The 15,693-nt window shown below is 51.4% G+C and overlaps 1 protein-coding gene and 1 long non-coding RNA gene across 5 annotated transcripts; one reads left to right on the top strand and one right to left on the bottom strand.

Annotated features, from left to right (window-relative positions):
• Window positions 1-1,134: 1,134 nt before the first annotated feature.
• LOC127479507 (uncharacterized) lies at window positions 1,135-2,593 on the bottom strand. Its single transcript, XR_007907588.1, has 3 exons — window positions 2,200-2,593; window positions 2,033-2,123; window positions 1,135-1,245 (listed from the first exon to the last, which is right to left on the bottom strand). It is a non-coding gene; the product is annotated as an uncharacterized LOC127479507 (long non-coding RNA).
• Window positions 2,594-3,124: 531 nt separating this feature from the next.
• On the top strand, window positions 3,125-15,593 carry LOC127479482 (acetyl-coenzyme A synthetase 2-like, mitochondrial). Of its 4 annotated transcripts, XM_051806510.1 has the most exons (15): window positions 3,141-3,339; window positions 3,412-3,676; window positions 5,046-5,142; window positions 6,313-6,512; window positions 6,985-7,160; window positions 8,081-8,233; window positions 10,867-11,014; window positions 11,443-11,580; window positions 11,783-11,875; window positions 12,272-12,384; window positions 12,870-12,996; window positions 13,684-13,811; window positions 14,370-14,433; window positions 14,751-14,872; window positions 14,957-15,593. In XM_051806510.1, exons 2-15 carry the CDS (start codon window positions 3,478-3,480, stop codon window positions 15,131-15,133), a joined length of 1,935 nt encoding a protein of 644 aa, XP_051662470.1. In that variant the 5' UTR covers window positions 3,141-3,339; window positions 3,412-3,477; the 3' UTR covers window positions 15,134-15,593. The 4 variants fall into 4 exon arrangements, with proteins under 4 accessions (XP_051662472.1, XP_051662471.1, XP_051662469.1 ...); XM_051806509.1 differs by having other exon boundaries at window positions 3,140-3,676; XM_051806512.1 differs by lacking the exon at window positions 14,957-15,593 and having other exon boundaries at window positions 3,125-3,676; window positions 13,684-13,818; window positions 14,751-14,874.
• Window positions 15,594-15,693: the final 100 nt, after the last annotated feature.

The following is a 15,693-nucleotide window of genomic DNA, read 5'->3' as shown; positions in this document are numbered from 1 at the left end:
CCCTGCCAGGGAGCAGGGCCCTGGTCTCTGTGTTTGGGGCTGCCTGGCAGGGGTGCCCATTGCCTGTTCCCCTTGAGCATACCCTTGCCCCTCAGTCCTCTGCCCCATCAGGCCTTCCTTACCCCCCATCCCTTCCTTTTGGGGGACACACATCATCACTGCCACCTGAGAGGACACCAAGGCTCTGGTCCCTTCAGCCTCATGACTGTCTCTGGGGCTTTTTCCTGCTGCTGCAGCCCCAAAGCCCATCTGCCATCCTGAAGCAAGCCTGTCCCCTGCTGCCATGGCCCTCCTTGGTGCACTTCTCTCCCCAGTGCTGCCTAGGTCCCTTCCCAGTGTGCCCTATTCCACCATGCCCCAGGCAGACCCATTACCTTCCCCTGGCTATCACCTCTGCCTCTGGCCCAGGCCACAGCAGGACAAGCCCATGGCAGTGTTTGCATGAAACGATGACTATCTGTGCAGGGTAGTTTGCACTTTCCTCCCGTCTCCCTGCCCAGCACTGGGGTCTGCTGGGAAGGGGCTGCAACTTTAGGCCGGTTATGTTTTGCCCCTGTTTGGCAAGGAGAGGCAGGTTTAGCCCACAGACAAAACACCCTGGTCCCACCTGGCAATTTGAGGTGACTCCAACCCATGTTGCTGGCTCCTGCAATGCTGGGTCTGACTGCAATTGGGTCTGACTCTGCCCCAAACTCCAAAGCCCTGCACCCCTGCAGAGAGGCCAGATGGTAAAATTATTTACTGAATACATTATTGCAGGTGAGACAACAATATCCACCTAATGTATTTATTGATTTAAATTTGTCCAGCTCACCCTCTGAGTGTTAAAGGGAATGACAGCCATGCACATCCACTCTGATACACCCTGTAATGTGTACATACATGCCATAAAAGCACATGCAGACTCACACAGCCAAACCCACTCCATGGTACCATCACTTTTCCATCCCAGTAGGGCACTATTCCCCCTCCAAAAGCTGTAGGACAGTGACTTCCAGGTGCCCCTTTCTGTCCTGCTTTCAGCTGTGAGCACCCTTTCCCCACAGTTTTTCTTCTGTCAAATGTTCAGCCCGCTCATCCAACCCCTGTTCGTCTTTGTTCCCTGATCGTTCGACGTGTTAGATTTAGCCCATGGGGTGTAAATAATGTATATACAGTGAGAAAAGAATTCAGTATTGAGGTGTTTGAGATATGGAGCTGTAACAACTTCTAGTCATCCAGCATCTGTGATTTATGTGCCATTTTCTGTAAAGATATGAACAAGAATAAAATTAAACGGGAATACTGTGTATGAGTCTGGTCACCAGTGTTTAAGGAGGGTGAGTTCAGCCAAAGCTGAGAGGGCATTGGATGTCAGGCTGTAGCCAGAGAGGGGTGGGAGATCCAAGCAGCATAGAAAGAGGTCTGCACCTTCCTCCCCATCCAGGCATGGAGAATACAGAGCTTGGGTGCTGCTCTCCCTTTGCAGGGAAAAAGTTGAAAGGGATGTGCTTGTACTCAGAGCAGAAGTTACAGCATACAGCTGGTCAGAGAACAAGTCACTTCAGCATCCAGGACAGCCCTGGTGCTTTGGGTCACCCCATATCACATGTGCCATGGTGTTAGAGAGTCAGACAGACCTTTGGGCAGGCTCAACCCCTCTGCCAGGAGCAGGCTGCAGGGCTCAGCTGGCCTGAGGAGCTGAGGCGGCAGCCAGATGCTGCAAATGCAGGGGAGCTGGTTGAAAGGGAAGGGCACTGACAGGATTTCCAGCAAGGTGAGCTCTGATTTGAGAGCAGTGGGCACCTATTCTGAGTTATCAGATAAGAAGTTGAGACTTGCCTGCCTTGTTAAGGGCTTCTGGGGATGGTCTGATGGAAAAATCTAATGTCTTAAAGGGAGGGGGAAAATGCAGAAGCAGAGCAGGTGTGCATAGTAAATAAGAGACTTCTGGAATGATGAGGCTGGTTGGGCTTGACTTTGTGGAGGGACTGTAAGCCCACAGGACTGCGTTTCCCCAGAGTGACAGAACCCTTGTAGGTAACCCACTGACCTTGGGGCAGCTCTGATACAAACCAGGTGTATAGCGTGCGATGAGTGTACCTGACGGCAGATAGATCCTGTTCCCCGTGCTGGTGTCCAACCTATTCACCAAACATATCAGCTCCACAGATCATGAGTGGTGTCACACTATGAAGAGCAAAGAAGAGATCTACTAACCTCTCACGTCTGCTGTCGATCTCATCAATGTGCCATACTGAGAACAGCTCTACTTGCAGGGAAAGGCTTTTTCTGCCCCTCTCTTGTGACCCCTAGGAAGGGAGGTGAATCTGGTCAATGAAATTAAGGAAGCCTCCAAATTCTGCCTTAAAAAATCTACCTGTGTAGGGCCTGAAGGAAAGGGAAGCAGAAAAAAAGATGTTTGGAGGCAGGGAAGAAACTTTGCTCTGCTACAGTGGATGGTGGGAGGTCTCAGCGTGAGGAGATGGGCTGCAGTGTTTCATGCCAAACCACCACCCCCTGCTCTACCATGGCCTCATTGAGTGCTCCCAGTCCACCTGGTGGTACAGCTGGTCTGTAGTGTTTGGGAGGAGGGAGAGAGCCCAGCCCCACTTGCCTGAGAGGAAAGCTCTGATATCTGCCCAGTGGGAAGGGATGGATTGCAATATCCCCACCCTGCAGCTGACAGCCAAGTGAGTAAAGCCTTCCCTGCCCATCACAGATAACACAGCCTAGTTCTCTGCAGTAAATGGGCTTTAATTTTGGGAAGGGGATGGTCCTATCACTCACGACTAGCATGAAGGGGGACCTAACTCTTACAGGTAACCTGCCCCAAGCTGCCTTTGTGGCCAGCAGAGGACTGTGGGGCTGCAGCAGGGGAGGTGTGGGGAGTGAGGGGATGGGGATGAGTAGAGGGAGGTGTGAGGGAGGTGAGTGGAGATGAAACAGAGAAGTCTGGGGATGCAGAGCAGCCTTGGGAGAGCAGGAGCAGCAGCAGGCTGTTAGAGCCTGGCCCAGGCACCTTGGCCCCTGAGGGGAGGCCAGGCACAAGCTGAACCTGGCTCTTGTTCAAGAGCGGCTGTCAGGACTCAAATTAGCATGGAGGTTATTTTCAGTCAAATATTTCTACAGCCCGCCCCTTTCCCCTCCCTTAAAGTGATTGAATTTCTTTTTTCCCAGAGTGCTCTGGAAGAGAGGAGGAGAGGAACAAGGCAGGGGAGAAAGGCTCCCTGTGCTGGAGGGCTTCTTTGTGTCCAGTTAGCCCAGGACAACGTAGCCCCAGCTTGCACAGGGGCCTGGGTTTTGCCTGGGCCAGGTGTCCTGAGCAGCTGAAAGGGCTCCAGGGCACCCATCTCCTTGGTGAGAGGCAGGTACCCTGCGGTGATGGCCAGGCTGCTGGCCAGGACCTGCTGCTCCAAAACTCTTTCTCAGGTTCCCAGATGCCCCGTTGGGTTGGTGGCTGCCCGAGCCTGGAGCCATGGGCCCCTCACTGCCTACATGCCCGAAGCCATCACCTTCTCCAGACTCAAGGACCACCAAGACTTGTACAAGGTTTCAGTGGATCAAGGGGATGCCTTCTGGGGAGCACTAGGAAGGAGCCGGCTCACCTGGATCACCCCCTTCCACTCTGTCCAGGACTGCGACCTGCACCAGGGCAGGATCTCCTGGTTCCTGGGTGGGCAGCTGAACGTGGCAGGTAAGGAGGGAGGCAGACATGGGATCCCACCGACTGCCTGCAGGTAATTCTATGTGTGGGGCTTCAGTCCTGGGAGCATATCGGAAGAGCACACTGTTACAGGGTTGGAGAGAGGGGGATTCCAAAAGGTCTGCTTGGTCCTGCAGTGGCTGTAGTGTAAGGTTGTGGCTTATCCTGTGGTAGCAGCTGGGTCTTTCTGGAGGGGCTGCAGGTGGATTGGGGTGTGCTGGCAGCCAGGCTGCTCTTCCTCAGCCTCTGTGGATCCCACATGAGGGCAGTGGCTCCATTCTGGCAACAGGCAACAGCACCAAACCCTGTGCATTCAGCAGGCAGGGTTGCACTAGGTCATCCCTGCCCAGCGAAGGCAGGATGTATCTGCAGAAAGCAAAATACAAGAGCAATGAGCCACACTGGAAGTCCCCACTGTCATGGGAGACTCTTCTGTGGGTTGGGGCTACTGCCTTAGCGGGGCTACCAGGGGCTGGTAACACTTTGTCCTGCTCACAGTGGTGTTGGTCCCAGTGTTCAAAATAAGAGACAAACCTCTCAGAAAATCAGGTCTTGTAGTCCATTTTGAAAGGAGAGCAGGAGTTATTTGCCTTTAGGATTTGAGATCTTATTATTCCCCCTTTCATGTATGTTTCTTTCTCTCCTGGGAAACTACAAATGGTCAGGAGATAAAAGCATTTTGGTATGCAAACTGCGGCTGCTGCATCATCCCATGACTTCAGTAGCAGGTTTAAGGAAAACACAGAGTGAACAAGGCTTCTGAGGAAACTGCAGCTGCCAACAATGTGGGAAACTTTTCTTGGAAGAACAGCCAAAGCCTCAGCTTACGATGTCCCTGGAAAGCCAGCGGCTGTGTGCTCTGCCTTTGCCCTGGCTCTCTTCCATCTTGGACAAATGCACTCTGTAGCTTTCCTGCTCAGAGTTTGTTTTGTCCTACATTTGTGATTTAGGAGCACTGCCACTCAAAAACTGCCCTAGTCCACCCAGAGGTAGCTGCAAGGCAGTGCTGGGTGGAGTGGTGGTTGAGTTAATGTTTGCTGGGCACTCTGAGGACATTGTGGATGTGACCTCCAAAGGAGCTTTAGGCAGTTTCTGCTCTGGATTGCATAAAGTTGCAGTTAAGGGGGAAACTGATAGTGGGGATTGGTGGGGATTGAAGTGGTGATGAGTGTAATGAGGTTGGGATGGTGCTTGTGATCTGCTGGCTAGTATCCACAAATGTTGCACAAGGTTGCTGAGAAGACCCACACACAGCCCTGACTGACCTGAAAACTGGACTGCTGGTGCTGGCTTTATGAGAGGTGAGAGGTAAGATGTACTGAGGGTTTCTCTGTTGATGAGACTGGGTTTTCTATTCCAGTGAATTGCCTGGACCGTCATGTCCATGCAGCCCCAGACAAAGTGGCCTTAATCTGGGAGAAGGATGAACCAGGAGAGGAAGTACGGGTGACATACAGGTCAGTTACTACCTCTCAGCATATGAGTCCTGTTGCAGCATGCATGAATATCTACAGGGCTGATCTGCTGATGTCTGTCATGTGAGGGAATGCAGCATCCCTTCACGCAGATAGATCAACAGAATGTTGGCTTGCTTGTGCTGATCTGAAACTTTAGCCTACCTCCTGATTAAATCCTCTGGGCCCTGAGGAGTCTCTACCCAGCTGGGGAGGCAGGTGTAAGATCCTTGGGGCAGCACTGCGGTGCTTGTAGGTAAAACACACAGGAAGTCACACGTGTGCCTTCCCAGCAAGGTTCCTGGAGTCTAAACTTACAGGTAAATGGTCTGCAAGACAGGCCAGATTCACAGCTCTGTGTGTGTTGAGAAATCCCATTCTCATCTGCACGTCAGCAGTGCTGCTGGATTTGGCTCTCTGGAGGACTTCCTGTCCAGCCCTGCTGGGTTGGTTTGGGGTCACCATCTTCCAGCTTAATTTGCCTGCTCTCTGAATTTCTGCTGCAGAATTCACTTAAATTCCCCTGCACAGTAAAAAAGTCCCTCTGTCCTTTCTGGCTCCAGACCTCACACTACAAATATGACCATCCACCCCTACCAATCTCCCTGCATGGAGAGCCCTTCCATAAAATGAGTCACTGACATCCAAGCTGTGGTTTTTGGGAGGGACGCTTCTCGGGAGAGGCATCTTTTTGTTCACTGCTTCCCTACAGCTGTTGTTCTTGCTAGTGGGCACAAGCTCTGGAGGACTTGACCTTCTCAGCTTTAGCAATGCACAGGACCCTGTTTACATGGGAGAAAATATCTAACTTCTCACATGTAGCCTCCAGCTATGCAGGGTAGTGTGTCAAGCCAGCTGTACAGGTTGCTAAGAAATGAGCAGGCTGTCATCGTGGAAGTCAGCTGCGCTGTTGTGTGCTTGCTGAGCCAGAGGAATTACCAGTGGCCATTGCTGTACAGAAACCATTTTGCTTTATTTCTTTTCTACAAATAATAACCCATGTTAGAATCTGTCTTCTGCTTTCCTTCCCACTGAATTTTACAGCCCTCCCATGGACGTCCAGAGTGAGGAGTGCAGGGATAAACTGTGTATAACTCTGAGGTCCCCTATCTTTAAGCACAGTGGTTAAATCTGCAAGAAAGTCTCTAACTGTGTAATTGCTTCTTTGGGCAGGGAACTGCTAGAGCTGACGTGTCGCCTGGGAAACACCTTGAAACGGCAAGGGGTGAAACGGGGTGACAGGGTTACAATCTACATGCCCCCGTGCCCACTGGCAGTGGCTAGCATGCTGGCCTGTGCCCGCATCGGGGCTGTGCATGCTGTGGTGTTCGCTGGGTTCAGTGCAGAGTCCCTTGCGGACAGGATCCGGGATGGTAAGAGCCAGTGGGTAAGAGTGACATGTGTTTCCCTTGGGGGACAGTGTTGAGCTTGCTGGTTCAGCAGCTGGGGGGCTCAGGATCGTGTGGACGGCAAAGGTTTTCTGAGTAAAATTCTCTGAGCTATCTGGGGGTATCCTGATATCATATATAGCCATGGAGCAGGGATTAGCAACCCAGGAAATGGCATGAGCTCACTAAATACCTTCCAGCCCATGGGATGAACTGGTTTTCTCTTTCATCCGTGGGACTGAAGGGCTGGGATACAGCATCTCCTGTGAGGAGATGCAACACAGGCAGGAATTAATGGAAAATCAAGATGCAAATCTGCTGGTTTTGCTAAATGAAGGACATGAGTAACAGGGGCTGAGAGACAGAGAAAGAGGTGCAGCGTCATGGTAGAGCCAAACTGCTGTGTGACTGATAGAGAAGGGCAGAGCTGCTCATGCGACTTTTCTGTCTTCTGCAGCCCAGTCAGAGATAGTGATTACAGTGAACCAGGGGCTGAGAGGTGGCAAGGTTATTGAACTAAAGAAGACAGTGGACCAGGCTGTGAAGCACTGCCCCAGAGTGAAACGGGTTCTAGTTTCCATGAGGACCACCAGCAAGGTTCCCATGACAGCCCTAGATGTGCCACTGGAGGAGGTGAGGCCTGCCTGGTGCTACTGCCACTTTCCCTGGGCAAAGTGCTTGCTCTGGGAGTAGGGACAGTGGGTGGAGAGAGGGTCTTGGCTGGCCATGACAGTTTCACTGGCATTGACACAATTTGGGGATATTGTCCCACAACAGGAGCAGCAGCTGCAGCCAGAGCTGCACATGAGTTCAGGAGAGTCTCAGGAGTCATCAGGATGGACTACTGGTGTCTCTTCCCACGCTACCAGCCCTGTGCTCTCAGGAGCAGGCAGTGCAAGTCAGGGCTCATAGCAGGGTGGACTGAGGGCTAGAAACACACCAGACATGGGCTGCTACTTTGTGAACCCAGCCTTGGACTGCCACTGCACTGTCACACACCGCTCTGCTGGCAGATCTGGCATTCTCTGTGAGTGCTACTAGCAATTTGTGTCCAAAGAAGCAGGCAGTGAGGTTGCTCGTATGCCCATTATCTATGGTTGCCAGCATGGAGCACCGTTTCTGAACAGGTGAGCCCCTGCCGTGCATTTCTGCTGGCTCCCTGGAGCTACACAGTAGTCTCTCCGTCTCTGCTCATCGCATCTGCAAGCAATTAGTGCTGGAAAGGCTTCCTGGAAGACTTCTGTGCTGGTCAGAGCAGCAGCAGTGTAAAAATAACTGCCTCTTACTCAGCAGGTCTGCTTCGACTGAGGAGAGTGTTTGCCAGCTCCACAAGGCGAAAGGGAGTTCAGGCTGCTGAGCAAGGGGAGCAGAGGTGCAGAGACAAGGAATGATGTTTAGGGGGAGCTGGGTGCTCAGAGGGGAAGGAGGCTTGGGCGAGAGGTGCACAAGAAGGTGTGGGGAGCAACAGGGGAGGTACACAGGCAACACAGGTGCACAAGCAACACAGGGGAGGCTGTGAGATCCTGAAAGAACTGCTGTGCTCTTTCCTGCAGGAGATGATGAAAGAGGATGCATGCTGTGAACCTGCTGTCATGGACAGTGAAGACATGTTGTTTCTTCTCTACACATCAGGCAGTACTGGCAAACCCAAGGGCTTGGTTCATTCCCAAGCTGGTTACTTGCTGTTTGCAGCTCTCACACACAAGGTAATGGATCCCAGCGACACAGTGCGTATGAGCCAGCAGCTCATAGGCAGTGCAGGGAATAGACCTGCTCCTTGTTGCATTATGAGCCCATCTTTAGCCAGTGCCAAGTCTCTGGGAAGCCCTCCTAGGGTATCGGCCCAGTAGAGCACCTCTGCCTACAGGTGGTGCTCCATGGCAGGGTCTCCCAAACACATATTCCTCTGAGCTACCTTCTTGGCTTGCTTCTTTCTTTCACTGCCCCATACTAGATGGAACCACTAGGTAGGATGCTCAGTCCTGCCACGGTAATTTTATATTACTGTTGTAGCCAGTTGTAGTTGGCTTCCCGCCAAACCCCACAGAAGAAAAGCTCTCAGAAGAGAGAGAAGAAAAAAAAACTGAATAGCAAAAGCTATATAAAATATATAATATATTTTACATATATTACAGATATACAATTAAGGTGCTATGTACATATGAACACAGAAACCCCAAATTGCTCCCAAAAGGGAAAGAGGGGAAGGGAAAAGGGAAAAAAGGACAAAAATGGACAAAAATGGACGAAAACAAAACAGGTATGCACAATCGAAAAACCCAGTACTGACAAAATAAAGAACTAACAGAATCTCACCACTTCCCTTGAGAGAAGCAGGACAGCCGGACGCAGCCCAGCACTCTCCCCTCACGCATGGTACACAACACCAGTCACTGCAGGCCTCAGCTCCAGATAAGCAAGACCGAGACAAGGATCTACCATTCCCAAACCTCACTGGAAGAAGAGAGAGTGAGGTCTCTCTGACCACCTTTATTTATACCTCAGTTTATGTAAAGGAATAGCATGGAATACTTCCTTGGTCACTTCCCTAGCTCCTTCCTGGTTACAAGCTGGTCTCCAGGAAGGCCTAGACTGAAACTATCACAACTGTGTGAGGGGGAAGAATCCATTTGCTCCTTAAAAACTGTGGCTTGCTTTTCCTAAGTGTAAGTACCCCAACTCATGTGGGAGATTGAAGGCAGTGCTTCTGGGAGGGGCACATTTAACAACATCTGTAAAAGCTGGTGAATGCCCTCATGAGAAGGACCTATACCTGAAGAGTGTGGGTCATCTTTGGTAGGAGGAAAGCCTTTAACCATGACACGTGCCAAAACCAAACTCTAACCAAGCTGGATAAAAGGGCAATGAGCACAGAGATGCATGTGGCCACAGGAATGGTTGCAAGGGGCATTCCTATGAAATTATATGGGGTTCTGTGTCCGAGGGAGTTCCTAACTGAACAGTCCCTTAATTTTGGGTCTGGCTCTCCCTGTGCATGACTGCCTTTCCAGCAGTGCCTCAGACCATGCATGCTGTGACTAAGCAAGCTCAGGGCTGGCTGGGTCTTCTCTGTTAGCTGTGAATGCTGGAGACCATACTTCCCGGGGTGTGTGGAAGCCCTTGATTTCCCTGTGAGCTAAGCTTTGCCCAGCACAATAAGTGACCCACTTGAGACCATCAGAGTAGGTTTGTGAGAGCCAGGGCTGCCATACCAGAATGGCAATGCAAAGGGTGAGCAGCACGTGGCCATGTTAGCTCTCAGGAGCAGTGGAAATCTGGAAACAGATCCCTCAGTTTGATGGGGCAGACTGCTGCTACCATAACTCACTGCTCTGTTAAAAAAAGACAGATGAAGCAGGGGAAGCTTCCATTATGAGCATTATGGAACACTTGGGGCCCTGGAGTCCCAGCTGGCAGCCTGCAGCAGGGAGCTGCAGGAAGAGACAGGAAAGTCTGAAACCACACAAGTCAGAGCAGAAAGCAAGAAGTGGTGGGCTACTGGGAGACCAGCCCCTAGGAAGTTTTCCTGGCACTAAGAAAATGAAATGAAGGAGAGTGCTTAAGGAAACTGGATGTGTCACTGCCAATCTGACAGCACTCAGTTCTGCCCTGCACAGGGTAGGCATCCTTCCTTCACATTCCAGCCTTGCAGCCAAGGATCTCCCAAGGAATAAATGGGGCAGTGGGAAGAAGAGCTTGTTCTGATTTCCACCTGCCTGCAGGCACAGGACAGCACTCATCCAGCTGAGGTGGAGAGGTTCCAATTTTTGTGAGCAAGTTGGGGTTGCTCTGGGCCAAAGTATCACATGGTCCCTCTGCTTGCTGCCTCAATGCTCCTATGCTGGGCTCCTTGATGAGCTCAGGGTTTCCTGAGTGTTTACTGTCCAGGAGCCCAGAAGTGCCCAGGAGAGGTTCATGGAGTTCTCTACCACTTTGCCCTTGCCTACAACTCCTCTCCTTCCATGCAGACATGTAAGTACAGAGGGACATTCCTTAGCCAGAACATTCTGTTTTGATGCGACAGGATATTTGGATCAGCCTCGTCTAGACATCAGCAAAAGGAAGGAAAGGCTGTTGCTCTCTCCTTTGGAAAAGTGCAAATTTGGCTGTTCTTTTTTTTTTATTAAGTGTCTATATCCTTCAACTTCATAAAGCATTTTATTTTTTTCTGATGTTTTCAAAAACTCTGCAGGAAGAAAGAGTCCCTGCAGGGGTGGTAGGAAGATAGAAGGATGCAGTAATGTTAGGGCTGAGAGAGAGTACACTGCTCCCTGTTGTCCCCCTTGCAAGGAAGGCAGGCCCTGGCACTACCCCTCACTGCCTCTCTTCTCTTGTTTAGTACGTGTTCAACTACCAGGACAGGGACATCTTTGGCTGTGTGGCAGACATTGGCTGGATCACGGGGCATACCTATGTGGTCTACGGCCCTCTCTGCAATGGTGGCACCACAGTCCTTTTTGAGAGCACTCCTGTCCATCCTAACCCTGGTGAGTGAGGTGTCTCAGGGGAGCTGGGATATTCCACGGCACCCTGCAACACCTGCAGGCAGCCTGATGCCAGGACACATGCAGCAATGGCTCTGCTGCCTCAGGAGCAGACTGCAGGCTATGCCCAGTAGAGAGCTACCAGGGGAAGAGTCTTTTCTTCTGCTTAGGAAGCCACTGCTTCTTCTCCAGGGGCGGAACTGTTATTCCCTGCCCCTCCCTGCAGCAGGGAGAGTAGCAGAGCTATGTGATGTGGAGGAAAAGGGCCTGCTGCTGCTCCTGAATAGCTTCAGTCCTTCCTATCATGGGATTAACTTGGTTGAGGGTCCTGGCACTGCTAGAGAGCCTTTGTTCTCACCTCTTCTATCTTTATCTTGGTGTTGGGCTGGGAGGACATGCGTGGGTGCTCACTGGCCCTGTTTCCATTCCAGGCCGCTACTGGGAAACAGTAGAGAGGTTAAGAATTAACCAGTTCTATGGGGCGCCCACTGCCATCCGCCTGCTCCTGCGATACAGTGATGAATGGGTGAAGAAGTATGACCGCTCTTCTCTCAAAGTGCTTGGCTCAGGTAAGTGCAGCAGCGTGGGCTGGAGTAGCAAATCCTTGCGCATCAGATTCTGCCTCTTCCCACAAATGCCAAGAACAGCAGCAACGTGAGACCCCAAAGTCAGGACACTACACTATTTGGGGATGGCTCCACTAGCAGGTCATGGGAAGCTGTGTCCTGAACCTGATTTTTCTGCTCTGCTCCCTTGTCTTTCCCCTTGCAGTGGGGGAACCCCTCAACAAGGAGGCGTGGGAATGGTACTTCCGTGTGGTTGGCGAGACACGATGCCCAGTAGTGGACACATGGTGGCAAACCGGTGAGATGCATATGACTCCTTGTTCCAGCTTCTGCTCTCCCAGGCTTTAGGAGTGACCTGCTGCTTTGTTGGCCAAGTAATAATGGTTGTTACTGACACTCTTGTATGAGCGAGGCTGTAAGGGCCCAGGAGCACCTAAACATGAAAGAGAGAAATGGCCTTTAAAGGTAACCTAGACAAACACGGGGGATTTGATAGCACATCTCAGCAGATTCCTGCTGAACTAAATGAGCACATCATCCATCTGCAAAGAGCCTTCCCCAGCTCTCTGGCAAACCCAGCCACAGCCTGTGCCATGTGCAGTGGGGCCAGGATAAAGGCTGCTAGCCAAGCAGTGCTACTTGGCTTTCTTCTTGTTCCCAACTTTGATGAGCATTACGGTTTCTTTTTCTTCAGAAACAGGAGGCATCTGTATCTCACCTCGTCCTTCTAATCCCGGAGCAGAAATCCTTCCAGGCATGGCTATGAGACCCTTTTTTGGGATAAGCCCCACCCTCTTAGATGACAAGGTATATTTATAACCTGCAGTCCAGGCACTGGCTCAGCCCACTTTCCACCAGCCACTTGCAGAATATACTTGCTGATGGGAGTAGAGAGCTGTGAACATGTCTTTCCTGCTCACCTCTGCTGGACAGCAACCTTCTTACTGGAAAGGGAGAAACAGTGAAGCTGTCCTTCCAACTAGTGCAGAAGTTGAACTGTTTTCTAGTTTGCACTGTCCTGACAAGACAGGCTGTGCTTGGGCTCCCTGGCACATCTTTCCAAGGTGAGGTAGCTAGGCAGGAACATCCAATGTCCCTGGAGGGGCCCTGCATCCCACCATGGTAGGCAGATTGGGGCTGGGAGAGACTAAGCCTGTCCTGTTGGACTGGGGAGCAAAGGACCCTCCTCACTGCCTTCCCTGACATTTCCATCACAGGGTTGTTAAAACAGGCAATAACTAAACATTCCAAGTACCCTCAGCCACGGTTACTAAAAAGTAACTATTTTACAGGGAAATGTCCTTCTAGAAAACAACATCTCTGGAGCCCTTTGCATCTCACAAGCCTGGCCAGGTATGGCACGAACCATTTACAATGACCACAAAAGATTTCTGGAAACCTATCTGACTCCTTATCCAGGTAAGGAAAACAGGTGGCAGGGCACTGAAGACATGTTCGGTTGGGTGTGATTGTGTCTGCCTGCTGGCTTTCTGAATGGAGGCAGGACTCAGGAGAGAGGGTACGGCTGCTTTGTTCTTCCATAGACCCTCCTCAGTGCTGAGGCCCTTCATTTCCTCAGGCTTGTTACCACAGCGTTGCCCTGGGAATGGGTCTCTCTCACCAACCTTCCCCATTGGATCACACATTGTCTTAAGGTAGTGGATTTGTCTTTCTGCCCCCAATCCCCTTGAGCACAGACAGACCTCTTGGCGCATCTCTTGCAAATCCTGTCAGCGTCTATCACTCACCCCAAGGCACTGAGCAAGCCCCAGAGTGTGTGTGTTTTGATGTGAAGCTAAGAGGTGAAGCAGCAAGACCACAGGCACCTGCACTGGAGCAAAGTGTTTCCAGCATGAGGTGATGAGGTAGGCTGGGCATTAGCCAGCACACTGCAGAATGAGGGAAGGAGCCTGATGATAGATCAGGCACCAAAAGAGGCAGAAGACTAACAAGGAAGGTAGGCACCTTCACCCTGAGCAGTTGAGGAAGGCACAGAGTACATGAGCCCTGGTGCCAACAGAGAGGAAAACGGGGCAAGGTGAAAACCCAGCTGGTGAGCAGCTCACATGCTCACTGCAACAAGTGACCATGGCATGGTTCTGGCAGGTTTTTTCTTCACTGGGGACGGTGCGTATCGTACCAGGAAGGGCTACTACCAGCTAACAGGACGGCTGGATGACATAATTAACATCAGTGGACACCGGCTGGGCACTGCAGAGGTGGAGGACATTGTGGTAAGAGGTATGGGTGGGAGGTAAAGCCATCCAAGGAATCAGCAAAGGCACACTGGTAGTGCTCAGGGAGGTCTCTCTTGAATCCCCAGATGGAAATACGCTGCTGCTATAGCAGCAGGGAACAGTGTTGGACCCAGAGCCTGCCTGTGGGAACAGCTTCCCACCCTTTTCCCTCTCATTCTGGCTCTCTACAGCAAGGGAGAGACAAAGCCTGGTAAGGCTGATGCTCTAAGCGAGTGAATCCCAAAGCAGCAGTCAGACATGTTAAGGAGGAGCATCTTTGGGCCAGTGAAGATTGTGGGACCTGGTGGAGCAACCTATAGGCACAGAACAGGGTCTACAAGGTGCAAGCCTAAAGCAACCAGGGGCAGGGTGAAAAGACTTGTGTTTGCAGACCTACTGAGGCAAGAAGGAAAAAGGGCAAAGGCCACCGGAGGCCCTTCCTTATCTCTCTGCATTACGGTGGGCTGCAGCAGCCAAGTCAGCTCAGGGCAGCTCCAAGGTGGCAGCCAGCCTGCTGAAAGCACCAAGCCAAACCCCAGCCCTGTTCTCTTCCAGAATCATCATGTGGCAGTGGCAGAGTCTGCCGTCATCGGCTACCCACATGAGATCAAGGGAGAAGGTAAGATGCTTGATTTCCTGCCCCTGAAACATCTCTCCTGGGGCTAAGGGACTGCAGTCAGAAGTGACACTGTGGCTGTGTCCACACCACACAGCACGTTAGCAGGGATCACAGCACAGCCATCACAACTGCACAAGACCAGCTAGGCTTTGCATAAGGTGACAGCAGCAGCAGCATGGTCAAAAACACTCACAGCTTTGGCTACAGAGCATCCCCAGAGGCTACCAGCAGAGAAGTTCTCTCCTGGCACTAAGTCCAGGCAGGCCCTCAGGAGCATGGTGTACACAGTGCTCAGTAACCTCAGGTCTTTCTGCCAGGAGCCTACGTTTTTGTTGTGCTGAAGAAGGACAGTGGCTACACACAGGAGACTCTTGCTGCTGAGCTACAGGAGCTCATCTCCAAGAAGATCGCTAAGTACGCAGCTCCAGATTACGTTCAGGTAACACATGCAGGCTGCTCCAGCACCCTGGCAGCTTGGCCAACCCCTTTACCTCAGCCTTAATTCTGCTCCTCCCCATCACAGGTCACACACCGGCTGCCCAAGACACGCTCGGGTAAGATTATGCGTCGGGTGCTACGGAAAATCGTGGAGGACAAGGCCAGTGAGCTTGGGGACCTGACCACACTGGATGACCATGAAGCTGTGCAGCAGATCATAGAGGGACACAAGCACCTTGTGGAGGGGCAGAAGAGCTACTAGCTTGGCTCTGCCAGCAGCCACCTCCTCTACCTTCACTGCAAAACTAGGGAAAATCCATAATTTCTACTAAGCAAGCGGTGGCCAGTAAGTGCTCAGAGACCACACCTCCACTGCATTCTCAGAGTGACCTCTTCACAACACAGAGACCCTCAAAACCTGCCTCCACACACATATATGAGGCAGGTGAGAGAACATGACTCATCACAGGCAGAACAGTAAGGGGAGACAAGCTATGTTTCCTACCCTAAAGGGAGAGGGCCAAAATCCCTCCTTAGGGTTCCTTGTGCCTTGCAAGAGCTGTGGAGATAGCAGCTGGGCAGGATTGCTAGTGCTGGACAGGTATATTACTCCTACCCCTGCTGTGCTCTTCAGCCAGTCTAGTCCAGGACCATACAAGCATCTCCTCCAAAGCAAACCCCAGAAAGAAAACATCCAGCAGTCCAGTTAACAAATATTGACTCTTCTCCATAAAAATAGTTTGAAAACAGGCTCCATATTTTAATACAAAAATGTTCCTTTTACATGTAGCTATGTGTCATAAGGAGAGCAGAGACACACCC

The sequence above is a fragment of the Manacus candei genome, unplaced genomic scaffold (genome assembly GCF_025592945.1).
Source record: "Manacus candei isolate 608988 ecotype Guabito, Panama unplaced genomic scaffold, ASM2559294v1 h1tg000067l, whole genome shotgun sequence".
NCBI classification, from domain to species: Eukaryota; Metazoa; Chordata; class Aves; order Passeriformes; family Pipridae; genus Manacus; species Manacus candei.
Note: the sequence above shows the minus strand (reverse complement) of the source record. Positions and strands in the feature narration are given on the sequence as shown.

Bases quoted from the DNA above. Each gene is read 5' to 3' on its own strand.
- LOC127479482 (XM_051806509.1), top strand. From the start codon at position 3,364: ATGGCCAGGCTGCTGGCCAGGACCTGCTGCTCCAAAACTCTTTCTCAG. The intron at 11,876-12,271 runs GTGAGATGCATA...CTTTTTCTTCAG, and splicing joins GGACACATGGTGGCAAACCG to AAACAGGAGGCATCTGTATC. The intron at 14,434-14,750 runs GTAAGATGCTTG...TCTTTCTGCCAG, and splicing joins ACATGAGATCAAGGGAGAAG to GAGCCTACGTTTTTGTTGTG.